General features: G+C 35.0%; 1 protein-coding gene across 6 annotated transcripts in view; it reads right to left on the bottom strand.

The window, feature by feature from the left end:
- LOC100932766 (acyl-CoA synthetase medium chain family member 1) overlaps positions 1-16,534 on the bottom strand; it is a 119,797-nt gene that overhangs the window by 65,459 nt on the left and 37,804 nt on the right. For 5 of the 6 annotated variants that reach the window (XM_031942475.1, XM_031942468.1, XM_031942461.1 and 2 more), the window contains 3 exons: positions 13,119-13,220; positions 5,088-5,215; positions 3,264-3,363 (listed from right to left, as the gene is read on the bottom strand). In XM_031942475.1, the coding sequence (XP_031798335.1) occupies positions 3,264-3,363; positions 5,088-5,215; positions 13,119-13,220 (330 nt within the window). The remainder of the gene's footprint in view (positions 1-3,263; positions 3,364-5,087; positions 5,216-13,118; positions 13,221-16,534) is intronic. The other variant, XM_031942472.1, reaches the window with a different exon arrangement.

Here is a 16,534-nt window from a genome sequence, read left to right on the forward strand (position 1 = left end):
TTCTCCCTTGGAAACTCCCTCTACCAATGCATTTTTTGTAAGTCATCTGAATTATAATCTTACAAACTTTCCTGAGGCACTGGGACTTGCCCATGGGTTATAGACCTCCAGTATATCAAGGATTGGACTTGAGATCAGCTCTTTCTGACGAAGGACCCTCTTCCACAGTGCCTCTTATAACAACTTAAACTATACAGGACTATACAAATGTAAGAAGTTGGGAGCAGACAGATAGTACAGTGTGTCTGAAGTCAGCGTGGATCTGAGTTTATAATCCGACTTCATATCCTTCCTAAATTACCAATCCTGGATAGGTCATTTAACTCCAATTGCCTCAAATAAAAAAATATAAACAATTATTAGTATTATTATATAGCCCATCATTATGCCTCTAAACCTTTTTGTTTTTCTTAAGAGTGTAGAGACAAAAAGTATGGTTATAGGCAGAATCAAGTATTGAGAGATGGGACAACTTTAGGACATCCCTGAGAATTGTATGGTCAAGTTTGGTTAATATAGTCCATTTTTAGTTCTTCTCTATAAATAAATCCCTAATTTATTGAAAATGAGCCAAAGATATAATTTGGTTGTCAAAAATATTAATAAAATCTTAGGTCAAATGAATAGAAACATAGTGTGCAGATCAAGGATGACAATGATCACATTATCCTCTGTTCTAGGATTACGTCTGGAGATTGTCTTGAAGCCACTTCTGGATGCCACATTTTAAGAAGGGCATTACTCTAGTGAATGTATTCAGGAGAGAGTGACTGGGATGTTGCAAGGCTTGGAAACTAGGTCATAAGGAAGTAGTTGATGGAACTTGGGACATATAGCCTGGAGGAGAGAAGACTTGGAAAGACATGCTCATTGTCCTCAAATATTTAGAGAACTGTCATGTGGAAGAAAGATTGGACTTATTCTATGTGACTTCAGAAAACAGAACTAGCACCAATGGGTAGATGGCAGAGAATGCCTCAATATAAGAAATGACTTATGAATAATTATGAGTATTTAATAATGAAATGATAATGTTAGAGTTAGGAGGACCAGAAGTCAAATTCTGTCTCTCACATACCCTAGCTGTGGTACCATGGATAAGTCACTTAATCTCCCCATAACCAAAGTAACTCTCAAAACTCTGTTGTGGAGAGCTGTTGATTTCATCATTGAACAGAATTTCCATGAAAAGGGTTCCTCAGATCAACTCAAATAGAAGTAGGACACTAAACTGTACATAAAGATCCTTGCATCTGTGCATTGATTCAGAAAACCACATATTAACATTATTTATGTTCTATTGTGTTTTTATTTATGTTGTGAAACATTCCCCTATTACATTTAATTTGTTTTGGACTATATTTAGGAGCGTTGTGGCAGCAATGCCTAAACTCCATAGGATCACAAATTAAAAGATGGAAGGGACCTTGTAAGTCATTGATCAAATCTTATTTCTAAATATGAGGACACTGAGGCCCAAAGAAATGAAATAATTTGCTCTCAAATTAATAAGCAGGGGCAGAAGGAGACAGGATTTCAATATAAGTCCTGCTGCCTCCCTTCTTTTAGGAAAGGCTGGATAACAATTTGTTATGGGTGTTGTAGACAGTGTTTATATATCTACTATCTATATGTATAAATATAAATGTATATACAATTTTTTGTGGGTATGTATACATATGTTAAAATATTATATTTATCCCTTCTTTCTCTTTCTATATATATATATTTATATACATCTATAGATATATATGTATATATGTTTATATACAGTGTATGTTTTGTGTGTATGTTAATATAGATAATATATCTCTATGTATATGTAGTGTATGTTTTTGTGTGTATGTGTATATATATATAGAGAGAGAACATATTTCTCTCTCTACTCTCTTTCTATATATACACATATATAGAGTGTTTTTTTGTGTATATGCATAAATATAGATAACATATTTATTTTATCTATACATACAGATATGAATATATATACATATACAATATGCATATATATGTGTGTATGTAATATTTCTGCTAGGGTGGGGAGCTATATGAGGTGTCTGTTAAATGAGATTTTCTGAGCACCTACTTGGGAAAAACATATACTGAATGCAAATCTGCTACACATTCTAACAGATGGGAGTGCTGTGGTATGGGCAAATCTGTAATGCATTTCCTTTTAGCTTTAGAATAAATTGGGTTTATCTTCTTTATTATATTTCACTTAGGCAGATATTAAAGTCAATTCATTTATTCATTCATTCACTCATTCTTGGAACACATTAAATCTGGAAACAGTATGGGACTGGATTTCAGGAGATTTTGATTTGAGTTCTAGCTCACAGTTACTAATAATTTGACAGCAGGTAATTGATTTAATCTCTTTGTGCCTCACTTTCCTCACCTATAAAATGGGAATAATAATGCTAGTATTGCCTACCTCACTGAATTGTTAGAATCAAATGAATAATATATGTACTTTGTAATTATAAAAATTTTAAGTGGACACTTATCTAAAGCAATCTTATTTTGAGGATCATATGAGATAATATACATAAAAAAGCTTTCTAAATGCTAAAGCATTTTATAAATGGTAGCTATTGTTAAATTTCTATCCTCAATATTCAGCAAAAAAATCTTGTCTCCTCCTTGAATCTTTCCTGGACTGCTTCAATCCACAATACATGTCCTTTCCAGCTTTGAAATTCTAAGATCTCTCTTGGCTCTAGCTTTTATTGACTGAATGTTTTGGAGAAGTGTTAAGGGAATTTCCAGTTGTCTTGTGTATGATCTTGACCAGAACTGGTTGGAAGATGAAGTTAATGAATCTTAAGGGATTATATGTGTGAATTATTGTAACCATTATTAATATAATTATTCTTTAAACTCTCTTTCCTTCTATATATACTCAAATAGTTGAGCACTTTGCTGTTCTTTGAAAGTCATAGATAGATTAAATCAAGTTGCAAGTTCTGTGAAGGTAGAAACTGTATTTCGTACACATGCTATCTCTTCTATAACTCTTTAGATCAGCACTTAAAATTGCATATAGATATTCAATAAATACCCATAGATACATTGAAGTCATTTAAAATGCAGTATTGCCTTCTGGCCACATGGGAGAACTATACTCATGGCCATTTTTTCTCATCACTCAGACTTTGCCTGGAATGATTTGGCTTGGAAATCCTGACCTCCAAGTTAATAATGATTTAGATATTCAGTATCACCTTCTATGGACTTACTATGTCTCTACTATTTCCTACCTCTCCTCGGATTGGGTCTGGGAAGCCAATGACTGCTGATTCTGCCACAGCTGGGTGTTCTGCCAGGGCATTTTCAACTTCAGAGGGACCAATCCGGTACCTGAAGAAGGAAATAGGCTTTCATTGACTCTAAAGCTATTGTTCCTACCATGTCAGAAAAGGTAATGTCCCATCAGCTGTCCCACTGGACAGTATTGTGTGGACCTACATAGTGGGATCATCTAATCTGATCATTTTCTCTTTGCTACCCTGCAAATTCCTCTTTCTTTCTTGTTTTTTTTAAATGTATTTTTGTGAAGAGGCAGTCAGGGTTTATTGACTTGCCTAGGGTCACACAGGTAGCAAACATCAAGTGTCTGAGACTGGGTCTTCCTGACTCCAGAGGAGTCCAGAGGAGTAGCCACTGTATTACCTAGCTGCCCCCCTTTTTTCCTTTACATCTCCCCTCTAAGTGACTTCTGAGAAGCATTTCTACCCTAAGACAATGACCGACTCTCTCCATGGTGCTGGACCTCTCTATTCCCTTGGACCAGGACTGATGGGATAGATTGTACAGGACTCTCTTTTGTAAAGTCTCATGCTTCAGCGGTTAGACAGTATCTCAGGGTTGCTTCTATTGGGAGTAGAACAAGAAGAAAAAGAGATAGTTTGAACTAGTTGTTGCTAAATAATCCAAAACCTTAGTTTTATACAAATCATTTTAGCAAGTACTTAAGCACTATTCTTCCTTGTATGTTCATTATATGACTTAAAAATTTCTTCAAAAAGACAATTGATGTTCATTCAAATTTGGTTTTACTGTGTTTAAAAAAAAGTTTGCAGGGGGATTCATGTGGTATAATATATACCATATTTTTTCATTTTTTAGAAAGAGCCTTGTGTCCTCCTGAAACAACACTTGGTCCATTTTCCTTAACATTTAAGGGTAAATCCAGGTCTCATACTGATGAAGTCTTAAGTAACTGGGTGCATTGGCAGAGAAAAAACTAAAATACTAATAAGATTAGACTCTGAGGCAAGGAGGCAAGAAGGGAAAGGCACTGATGGGGATCAGTTTAATATTATGTCCCATCCTTTGTAGAGTAGGATTTCCCCTTGCTGTGTCCAGTCAAAAATTCAAGTTATGTCAAACCCTTGAGGTTAAATTTCCCCTATAATTCTGCCCCTGAACCATGCTGTCTTTGCTGAATTCCTTTTGAGTTAGTCCACTATGGCAGCACTCTGCCTTGTGATGTCTTTTTCCCCTTCCCATTCTCCCATACATTATAGTGGCTTTCCTTTCATTCCTTCCCCCTATGACTCATGGTGTCTTTCTCCTTCTTATAACTAACTCTTTTAGGCTGCTAAATCCCTTTTAAAATTTAGCCTGACAGTCAATGATATATTCCTACCTCATGGAGTATTTCCTTTCTCCTGGTTAACTGTGAGTTCCATTAGGGAACTTGTCTTTTCCAACAATAATTATTAAAAACCCTTTCTTTGCTAACTTTGCTAACCCGAATTTTGCTAATTTCTCTCCCAAATCTATTTCATATTTACCACTCCTGATGTCTTATTGTATCTCTTCATTTTGTCTGTAATCTCTTCTCATAAATAAACCTGCCTTTTGCCAAAGAGAATGGCCATTGCCAATTCTTCACATGACCAAACCCCAACATTTGATTGCCTAAATGTCAATCCCATCATTTGGTGCTAAACTTCAAACACATTAATACTATATAGATATAGCCTTGACTTTAGTACATATCATTAGGAACTAATAAGACTGTAATGGTGAAACTTGAACCCCCTCTCCCCCCATCCCCACCGCAGCAATCAGCCTACCCAGAAGCATTAATGACGTCATCATATCGACCAAGGAACCAGAAATAGCCTTCTTCATCTATAGTGCCTCTATCACCTGTGACATAAAAGTCACCAAGTTCTGTTAAGGAAGTCTTCTCTGGATTATTCTGAGTGAAAGAACATTTTTTGAGAAAGCAATTTAATACTGGGTCAGGATTCATTCATTATAAAAGGCCCCAGACTATTCCCCAGTTGCTCTGTCAATGTCCTGAGTTATTTCTTTCTCTTGGAAATTAAAAATATTAGATCCATGATTACATTTGGGTAGGCAACTATTGGTAAGGAAATTATATTCTCTGATTTAGACTGTCAATTTCTCTGTAACCTATAATTTTAGAGAGTTACTGGGGAAGCACTAAAAAGTTAAATGATTTATCTGGGGACACACAGGCAAGAGATATTTGAAGTAAAGCTTAAGTCCATGCCTTCCTGACTCCAAGGTCAACTTTCTCTATGTATTGCCCTATCCTTGGACATTATAAAAGATGTCCCATAAATTTTAAGGCAGTTTTAAAGCTAAAAATGTTCATTTATGTGGATAGTTCCTCAGTGATTCCTGTTTTCCCTATATTAATAGAATGTAAGATCCTTTAATACAAAGATTGGTTCTTTTAAGTATATTTCCCATTCCATTATAAATTTTACTATCTGGAATCACTAATTAAAAACCACTAATTAAACCACAAAGGATTATGTCCTTTACATAGAAAGAAAATGCTACTATTCTTGCTCATAAGACTTTTTTCAGTTACAAGAATAGGGGGAACTGAACTAGTCATCTGAATGATCAACAGAATACATTTTCGGGAATGCTGACTCACATTTGAGATGAAGTCTTGATGAGGTTCTGAGTTAACTAGGTGGAGTTAGAGAAAGACTAAAGTATTAATGGGATTATTGCTTGAGGCAAACAAGGAAAGGCACTGATGTTGATCAGTTCAACCTTCTAGTCCTCTGGGGAGGTTGTGGGTAGCTCCACCTTGCCATGTCCAGTCAGAAATCTGAGTTACTTCAAACCCCTAAGGTTAAATTATCCCTATAAATCTCTCCATGGCTCACTCCATTTTGATTGAGTCTCTTTTGAAATTATAGCCCACCACAATACTCTGCTTCAGGGTGTCTTTCTCCTCACCTCTTCCCCATGCCTTATATTTTCTCTCCTTTCATCCCCCCCCACTATGCCTCATGGTGTCTTTCTCCTTATAGCTAACTAATTCTTTTAGGATTTAGCTTGCAGCTAAGGGTATATTCCAATCTAATGGGATGTTCTTTCTCCTGGTTAATTGTTAGTGCCATTAGGAACTTGTCTTTTTCCATTGTTAATTGTTATATTCACTCCCAACTCTATTTCATGCTTACCATTTCTGGTGTCTATTTTATCTCTTCATTTTGTCTATAACCTTTTCTCCTAAATAAATCTACCTTTTGCTAAAGAGAATAGCCATTGTGAATTCTTCACATGATAGCTTCAAGTTATGATGCCTTTCAACATTTGGTGCTAAATCCCAAACACATCATTTGGAACTAGAAATTGATCTCCTAAATCACATCAGTCTAAATTGTGGATCAAAATTTTCCCAGGGTTAGCCTCCTTAGCTATTTGGAACTAGAGACCATTCCTTTTGAGAAACAACATGGCATAAGAGATGGGGCATTAGACTTAGAATCAGTAAAATCTGAATTTGTGTCTTCAGTTGGATACTTACTACTTGTGTGATCTTGAGAAAGTTAATTAACCCCTCCTAAGTTTCTTCATTTGTAAAATAAGAAGGTTGAACTTTATAGCCTCTTAAATACCTTCCAGCTCAAAATCCTGTTTCTTGTTGGCATCATGCTTTAGCCAATTGATTTTTCAGCTTTTTGATCTTCTCTTGTCACCAATTTGGCATCAGAAAAAAAAAATACTCAAACTCTTATGAACTAGTTGGATAATTTTTTTCTCTCCAGGGTTCTGTAATACTTTTGGTGAAGGGTTGAAGACCGAATAGAATATTACTATTCTTGGTGCATAAGCACTAAAGTGGAAGTCTTGAATTGCTACAAATAGCAGGGAGTTCTATTGACTGAACCAGATTAAAACAGAATTGTGAAATGTTTAACAAAGTAAATAAAAATACAATAAAACATAAATGATATTAAATTTGGGTTTTCTAAGTTTGTATGCTACCTGCAGGGATTCATTTTTTTTTTCAAGTTCTAGACCAACAGGTTAACTCTAATCCTGGATTGATGATTAAAATTAAGGTTTCTTTTAATCATTGCCTGTAATGCTTTGGCGTTTCATCATGAATAACAATTTTTTTTGGCACCTATTACACTATACTAAGTGCTTAGGGTATTGATGATTAGGTTAAATCATATTGCTTGTTCTCCATTTGGATGACTTGAGCTGAGGTTTAAAGATCATATCTTCCTGACTCAATCCACTAAAATGACTTGGGATCAGCCCCTATCACTTGAGATAGTCTGGAGCTGAAGAGTCTTAAGTCCCACTTTTTGTTTTTGCCTTAATGGGCAATTACCATGGGCAATTTTCTCATCTATATGGGGATAATAAGACCTACCATATGTATCTGAAAGGGCTATTGTGAAGATTTCATTTAATCCTAAAAAAAAAATCATTGAGTACTTCAGAATTTTAAAAGATGTGCATAGACAACTGAAATAGGAACAGATAAATGAAGGTTAGAATGATAATAATGTTAGGCTCACCAAAGTCCTAAATGGATGTGAGATTTGCAGTGCAGTAAGGTTGAATGGAAACAAGTATGGTCCCTCCCTGGTTTCTATGTTCAAATCTAGTCTCTGGTTTGTACTGCATCTGAGATCTTGGCCAAGTAATTAAATCTCCTTGGACCTAAGTTTCCTCATTTGTTTTACAATAGAATTAGGTTAGATTTCCTTGGAGGACATTTCTATCTTCAACTACAGCACAGAATGAGAATGTAAAGGGAGGCCTCTGTCCTCAGAACATGTAGCCAGTGTGCTTGGAAGAGGCTGGGGAACTTGCTTCCAAAAAGCCATGATGTATAAAAGGAAGGACACTGCTTCCTGATTGGAGCATGTGAATATGTTTAAAACGCTTCTGGCCATTTATTAAATGGGGAAAGGATGAACTTTTGATTCACTGCTGAGTCAGAACTTGGAGTACATTCAAAAGACACCAACTGAACAAAGCATTTGAGGAAGATTTATGCTTAAGACTCTGGATGGGGAGAGGCCTTGACCCTCCTCTTTCCCCACCTGAACCCTGCCTATGACCTATGAATATAAGCCTCTCTTCTCAGTCTCTGTTTGTATTAAAGGTGACTCTTGAGCTTTGGAAAGCCAGAAAAGCAAGCACTAAAGGCCTGGGAGATGGAATCCATGGTGGAATTTATCAGAGAGAGAGGGCTAAGTCTCAAGCAACTTATTTTAACCAGAATAGATTGATTATAATCCAGAGGGATCTACAATAGTTCATCCATTGCCTAGGTTGAATCAGAAAAGGAACTTATTGGGGAAGAAAACTATAAAGAAGCTGCCTTAAGTTTTTCATTTCCCAGAGGGAGAGGGTAGAGTATCTCCCCAAGTGTTTGGGAGAGATTCTTTGTAATGTTTATTCGTGCTATATTTTTTTGCAGTAATTTTCCCTTTGTAAAAGCTAATTGATATTCACTGGTTAAATGGCACTGGGGCACTGATCATTAGTGGTTAACATAGAGTAGAATATATCATTTTGGGGACTCTAGCTAATAGCATTAAGGAAAAATACTGACTTCTAAGAGAAAATGTTGCCTTGTTTGGGCACTATACTTGTCTGTAAGTATTGGAGATGGGATAATAAGTCTGAGAGTTTATGGGGTTTATTAAGGTTTTTATTACATATATTTAAATTACTTTTATATAAAAAGGAATTATAAAAATTGGAGACAATAGGATTATTAAATAAAAGAGAGGAACACTGTTATGCTCTGGATAGGAAAATGATAAAGGATGTTAAAAAGAAGATAGACTCACTTTGCTTCTGATTTGTCTATCAAGGAGTCCATACTTAAGACTGGGAGTTCAGTATCAAAATGCTGAACAGGAAATTGAAACCCCATATAAAAGCTGAGATATTTAAGAAAAGGAAATATAATATAATGAATTGGATCCAGGAAAATCTGTGTTCAAATTCAATTTACTAGCTGGGTGATTTTGGGTGAATTACTGAACCTCTTCAGGTCTCATTTCCCATATTTGTAAAAATGGATTGGTTTGAGTTGATTACCTCTAAAGATCCCTTTTTGCTCTAAATCTTTGATCTACCAGGTCTCAATGTTTACAAAATTACCATATCCAGATTAAGGGCATTCCAAGGCAATTAAAGAACTGACAGATGTGAGTCACTGATACTGAGATTTAAAAACCTAAATATGAGACTCCCTATAGGACTGGAGAAAAAGAATGATTTGATTTTAAAAAAGAGAAAGATCTAGATTTGCATTCTTCTAAAATCCTAAAATCTCTAATTAAAGAAAATGCTTGCAGAAGACAGCAGGGTGGGACATTAAAAGTGAGTGAAGCTCTTCACATTCAACTCATAAATGGCTCACTGGGCAGAAGGAAATCATTAAAAACTTATGCAAAAAAAAAAAAATGAAACTGATGTGTTCAGGATAGCAATTCTCAGTCCCAAATGATGTATTTGGAGTTTTGTTGGAATACATGGGAGTCACCTGACAATGGCTACTGGAGATCCAATCCAGAATAGATCTCCTCTTATGAGAGGATGATACAAGGAGACTGAGAGGCAGTTACTGTTCTCTGACCTCTCTGACTGAGAGGCCATTGCATTGTCTGATCTCTTTCCTCTTCCCTATGCCTCCAATTTATCTCATTCCCAGTCTGCAACCACTGTGTCAGCAAAGGCTGCCCTGCAACTCCTTCAGATGCTATGATCCACAGCTGTGGAGGCTCTTGGAGAATTGACCTGTCTCTTAATAGGATTTAGCACCAAATGATGAGATTGACGTAGACATCAAATGTTGGGGTTTGGTCATGTGAAGAATTCACTATGTCTGTTTTCTTTGGTAAAAGGTAGCTTTATTTAGGAGAAGAGGTTATAGACAAAATGAAGGGAAATAATAGATACCATTGTAAATATGAAATTAAGTTGGGAGAGCATATAGTAGCAAGGAAAGTGGTTTTACAATTAATAATGAAAATAATAAGTTCCCTAGTGGAATTCAAAATTAACCAGAAGAAAGGTACTTTAGGAGGTAGGAACATACCCTTAACTGGTAGGCTAAATCCTAAAAGAGAGTTAGCACCCTGAAAGAGTTATAAGGAGAAAGACACCTTGAGATATGGTGGGAGGATAAGAGAAAAGACATTATGAAGCATATTGGGAGGATGAGAAGAAAGACACGCTGAGGGATTCTGGGGGAAGGAGAGGAAAGACACCAAGTGGAATGGGGGAGAGGTAAGGGGAAAGGCAAAATGCCTTTGGGCCAAAGGAGCTCAGCAAAGCAGCAAAAACAGCCATGGACAGATTATAGGGGAAATTTAACCTCAGGATTTGATATAACTTGGATTTCTGACTGAATATAGCGAAGTGGAACTACCAATGACCTCCACAGAGGGTAGGACAATAAGGTTGAATCAATTCCCATCAGTGCCTTTCCCTGATTGCCTCAGGGAGCAATTCCATCAATACTTTGTCTTTCTCCGCCAAACTCATTTAGTTACTCAGGACCTCATCGAAACCATACTTCAAAAAAATGAGCAAAAAAATGCAGTCACCATGATGCTGAATTTTGAAATCTTCCTCTATGATTAAAAAATCTCCTGCTCCCTCTTACAAAACTGGGCTATCACTGCAATAAGTCAAACTTTTGACTCTTTCTTGGTTGATTCTCTATTCTACTCCCTTCAGTAATTGTTCAAATCTGCTCTTTTCAAGTTCCAAGATTTACCTCTGATTCTATTTTCTCAGCATATATCCTAACCTCCTACCTTACTGACAAAATTAAATCCATCCATCATGAGCTCCCTTATCTCTCTAATCACCATCAAACCTACTACTTTCTCTACCTCTTCACTAGCTTTCTTCTTTTTTACTTCTATCTCTGAGTAGGTGATAACACTAATATTTGTCAATACTAATTGATTTTGTCAATATTGTCTTGATGTGGTCAATATCACAATACCAATACTACTTATGCCTTTGATTCTGTCCCTTCCATCTAACTCCTTCACTGTCAATCATCTTCTATCTTTCATCTTTATTTGTTCTATTAGTTCTTTTCCAAGAGCCTGTAAACATGATCAGACCTACAAAGGGAAAAAAAAAGGTGGAAGGGGTGAGGATAAGGTGACCTCCAAGCTAAGTACCTCTTTTTGATAAAGGGGGAATTCAGAAATCAAGGAATTTACCTAATTAATAGTATAAGATATTAGAATCTTATTTTTGTATAACATTGTCAATTTTAGTTTAATAATAAAAGTAGTGAAATTAGAAAGATTATATTCCTTTGTATCAAATATTAAAGAATGGTAGAATAAAAGATAAATTTAGTGATGTTAAATGCAAATCCATCAACAAATACAAAAAGGAATTATAAAGGAAGAGAATATATATATATATATATACATATATATGTATATATCCATCTATATGGTAGCTACTATGTTCTAGGCATTGAACTAAGTACAAGTATTATTTAATTTGCTCTTGTGAGACAGAAACTGCTATTTTCTTCAGTTTAAGGTTGAGGAAGTTGAGGAAACTGAGGCAAATAGATGTTAAATGGTTTGCCTTAAGTTGCATAGGTAGTAAATGTTTAAGACTGGATTTGAATTCAGGTCTTACTTATTCTGGACCAAGCTCTGCTGCCTCATGTTACAAAACAGATGAAAAACTAGAATCCTGAACAATATGTTATTTATAGGAACACATTTAATGCAGAAAGTTTTAGAGAATTTAATGAAAGGTTGTACAAGATTTATCATACTACACTTAAGTGAAACAGGAGCATTCCTGATTATATTGGACAAAGCCAAATTCAAATCAGAAACTATTTAAAAAGCTATGCAAGGAGTTCCTATTATATTCCAAGGCACTATTCAAAGTGATAACATGTCAGTTTGAAGTATCTGTGCATTTAGTAATCTTGCAATGAGATTTATGAACAAAAAGTTCCAGCTGTTTTAAAGAGAAACAGTTAAAAAAAATGAATGATCATAGAAATTTTCCCCAGTCAGCTCCAGTATTGGAATATGATAAAGGAATGAGCCACAATGGATTCATGTTAGACTAATTTTACTTCCTTTTTTTAAGTAGATATAACTTTTTAGCAAAGACATTTTTAACAATGTATGTCACTATTATAGGCAAAATAGAAAAAATGTGGTCTGGATAATCTTATATTCAGGTGGATTTGGCCTGGGTTGATTTGATGAACCCAAAGAGTGAAAGGGTTAATCTGAATCTGGAAAAGGTCTCTAATAGAATTCATGTATATGTTCTTAGCTCTATTTTGTTCAGTAGTTTTTAACTAATGACAACTTTAGATGAAAGCAGAAGGCAGGTATATTTATTATGATATATATCATGACATCAAATCCATACCTAAATAACTCTCTCCTTAAAATATTCCCTACAACTAATTGAACTATTTCTGTAGTCCAGTTAGGGCTTATTCACTACCTCCTGAGGGAGCCCATTTCAATTATAAAGAAGTTCTTTATATTGTTTTGAATTATGTTTTTTTTTTTTTTTTTTTTTTTTTTTTTTACAAATTCTACATATTGCCCCCAATTTTACACTCTGGGATCAAATACAATAAATCTAATTCTTCCATATGACATCCTTTTTTTGATTTTTAAAAAAAGTATAGTTTTTTATTTTCAAAATATATACATGGGTAATTTTCCACATTCAACCTTTGTTCTAATTTTTTCCCTCTCTTCCCCCCATGTCCTCCCCCAGAATGACATCCTTTAAATACTTCTAGGCAATTCTCTCATTGGAGGAGATAGTCTTACCAAGTAGCCAGAGAATAAGCCGATAGGTCTAGTAGGTTTGATCCTGATGGCTATATTCCCTTCTGTCCCTGGGGGAAGGATATTGCCTTTATCATCTATAATCTGGAAAAAGAGGAAAATGGCAAGAGATAATTATTTAATAAATAAAATAACTTTAACTTTTTAGTGGGTAAAAGAGGGGTGAGGGAGGGAGATAATTTTAAACTGAAAATAAGATAAAATTGAATTAAAATAAAAAAAATATTTTGGAGAGGTCAGAGAAAAAATAGATACTTCAAATCTTCTTTTTCATAAAGCCAACTCCCTAACCTGCCTCCTACCTCCTCATCCAGAATCTAGAACATCTAGAATTCGACAATATTCTATTTGTAGGAAATATTTAATGAAGAAAGACTTAGTGAGTTTAAATTAAAAGGTTGTACCAAGATTTATCATATTACAGTTAACTCAAATAAAATAGGAGTGTCACTGATAGTATCAAAGTTAAATTCAAACCAGAAACTGTTAAGAAAGATATGCAAGGGGATTGTATTAGTGGCAGCATGAGCCAAATCTGTGTCTGAGACTCTGAATCAATACGACTTGTCCTTCCACAGATCCTGTCTTGTTATACTGGTTGCTTAAATAGAGTAATCATTTAAAAACCAGGGGAAAGAGTTGGAGAGATACTGGAGGGTGGGCCAATTTGTAAGTATGTTGCTTTTTTCCCCCTGTTCTTCACATCTTTGCTATACTGGGGTATATAATAATTTTTGTAAAATCTACTTCATATTGCTGTTGTTTTGATAACAGAAGCTAATAGAATTGCTACTACAACTGATTTCTTGACTTTTCCTCCTACTCACCAAATTAAAAATTGGACAGATAAGTAACTGATGAGTCAGAAAATATGGTAGGAAATTTTCCCATTCAGATCTTTTAAAACCTTTTTTTTGTTTGTTTGTTTTAAACAGAATAGTGAGTATCATATACATTTTTGAGTTGGTTTCATAGCATAGAAGGTAGGGAACTGGACATGGAATAAGAAAGTCTAGGTTCAGATCTTTGTATTTCAGTTTCTTCATTTGTCAAATGAAGGGTTTTGATTTAAAGGCCTTTAAATTACCTTTCATATTTAAATCTGCAGTCCTATGATCCTTTCCTTGCAAGACTTCTGTAATTTATCTCAAAATCTGGTCAACTAGGTTCACAGAGAAATAAGATACACTTACCCATTGATAGTCTCAAAGATGTCAAGAAATTTTAGGATTTAGAGCAGAAAGGAACATTAGGGGTTTTGTAGTTTGACCTGCCAGTTTCCTCCACAATTTTACAGATGAGGAAACTGAGATCTAGAGAAGAAAAATTTGACTTTCCTGAAGTCATATAAGAGATAAGTATCAAAAAAAAAAAAAAAAAAGAATTTTCATCTAGGTTCTATGTGAATCCAAAGCTGGTTTTCTTTATATATTATTGTGTGACTTCCTATTAACAAGTCTTTTCTTTTTCTAGTAATTATCTCACTTCAAATAAGTCTGCATTGTCCAAGACTAAAAGGGGTTTGAGTCATCTATTTCAATTCAATTCAACCTAAAAAGTATTTATCTTCTACCACCATGTATTAAGACATTGTGGGAATATTGATAAAGAAGTTAAGGCATGGGTTTTATTTCCAGGAATCTTATAATTTTACTAGAAAGATAAGACAGAAGTACAACATAAGGAAAATACGACAAGAAATAAATAATAAAAATAAATGAAAAATACAACATTCTTACCCCAAATATATGAAAGTCAAAGAAAGGAGAGATGAATGAATTCAGAATAACCTGAAGGAATTTAAACTAGAGCTGTGTCTTAAGGGATGGGTTAGGATTTAAATCAGGAAAATGGAAGGAAGGAAGGGGATGCTATGGTGGCACTGGAGGGAACAACCAAATCAAAGTATTTGCTATAAGAAGACCTACCTGACTGAAGTTGGAAAAAGGGTGGTCATATTGAAGAACATCAGAGTTTGAGTGAAAATGCAGGATAGGATAGGTTATTGAGCTAACTTCCTAAAGGAAAGGTTATTGAGTTAATTTCCTAGATTGGAGGCCAGACTGAGCTAGAATCTGGTCTGGTGTATTATGTTATAGCTTCTTGAACAAGGAAGTAGTATGATGAAATTGTCTAAGTGATGGGTAGGGCAGATAAGAACCTGGAAGGAGAGAGGCTATTAATAATAATCCAAATGTAAACTGATGCATGCACATGGCATTTTGGGGTAAATATACATTGGGGACATTTTGGGAACAATCTGTAATTTTGTCAGAGTCTGGAACTCCCTGTATAGAAACTCCCCCAACATGAGATAGAAGTCCTAGGGAGTTCCCTGAGAAACATGAGTTAAATTAGAATTCATCTCTGAATTCCTTGGGACCACCCTTTTCACATTGCCCCCTCTTGCATTGAACCGTTGCTGAGCTATTCTTCAAACTGGACCTCTAGAGACCATGTGCTGGAGGAGCCAAGCTGTTTGGTTTGTCACATGTTGAAACCATATTTCTGCAATTTGACTGTTTTATGCCCCAGATATATATACCCTCTTGGTCTGAGAATTGAAATAAAAACAACACTACTAATTGTTTCTGGAAAGGGCTTGCTAATTGTTGATTTCCACTTGCCGACATCAAGATTTCCCCGATGAAAATATTCTTCCTCGGACACCTCTCCTTTATGTGTTGTTTGCTCTGATTTGAAAATAAACTGAATAGTCTTGAAGAATAAGCACTGTCTTGCTTTTGTATTTATATATCCCAAACCTTAGATGAATGCCTAATAAATAAATAAATAAATGTTTTTATTTTCATTCAGTCAGGGGGCTTGTTTAGGATATACAGAGCTAGTGGCAGAGATAGGATTGAAAAATTACTAAGGAAGAACTGAAATACCTTGATGGGATTTAAGGGAGAATAATTTCAAGACTGTAATTGGGTGATTGGAAGAGTAGTCATGGATAGAAATGGGAAACTTGGGAAGAATAACTGATTTGGAGAGGAATGATAAACTCATTTTTGAATACTGAAACTCTTTATTCAGAATCTGATATTCAACAAGCATTTATTATTCTTCTCCTATGTTTCAAGCACTGTGCTGGGTAGCTGGGAATACAAGAACAAAACCAGTACCTGCTCTCATTTGATTTGCTCTCATTTGATTTTTTCATTAATTCCCTTGACATTCTTGACCTTTTGTTTTTCCATATGAACTTTGTTGTTATTTTTTCTAGGTCATTAAAAGTTTTTTTGGGAGTCTGATTGGTATAGCGCTAAATAAATAGATTAGTTTAGGTAGTATTGTCATCTATATCCAGTACCTGCTCTCAAGGAGCTTCCATTCTATTGGGAAGGAAGGCCTGTTCACAGATTAATAAATATGACATATATAAAAAGTTA

The sequence above is a fragment of the Sarcophilus harrisii genome, chromosome 1, assembly GCF_902635505.1.
Source record: "Sarcophilus harrisii chromosome 1, mSarHar1.11, whole genome shotgun sequence".
Lineage (NCBI taxonomy): Eukaryota > Metazoa > Chordata > Mammalia > Dasyuromorphia > Dasyuridae > Sarcophilus > Sarcophilus harrisii.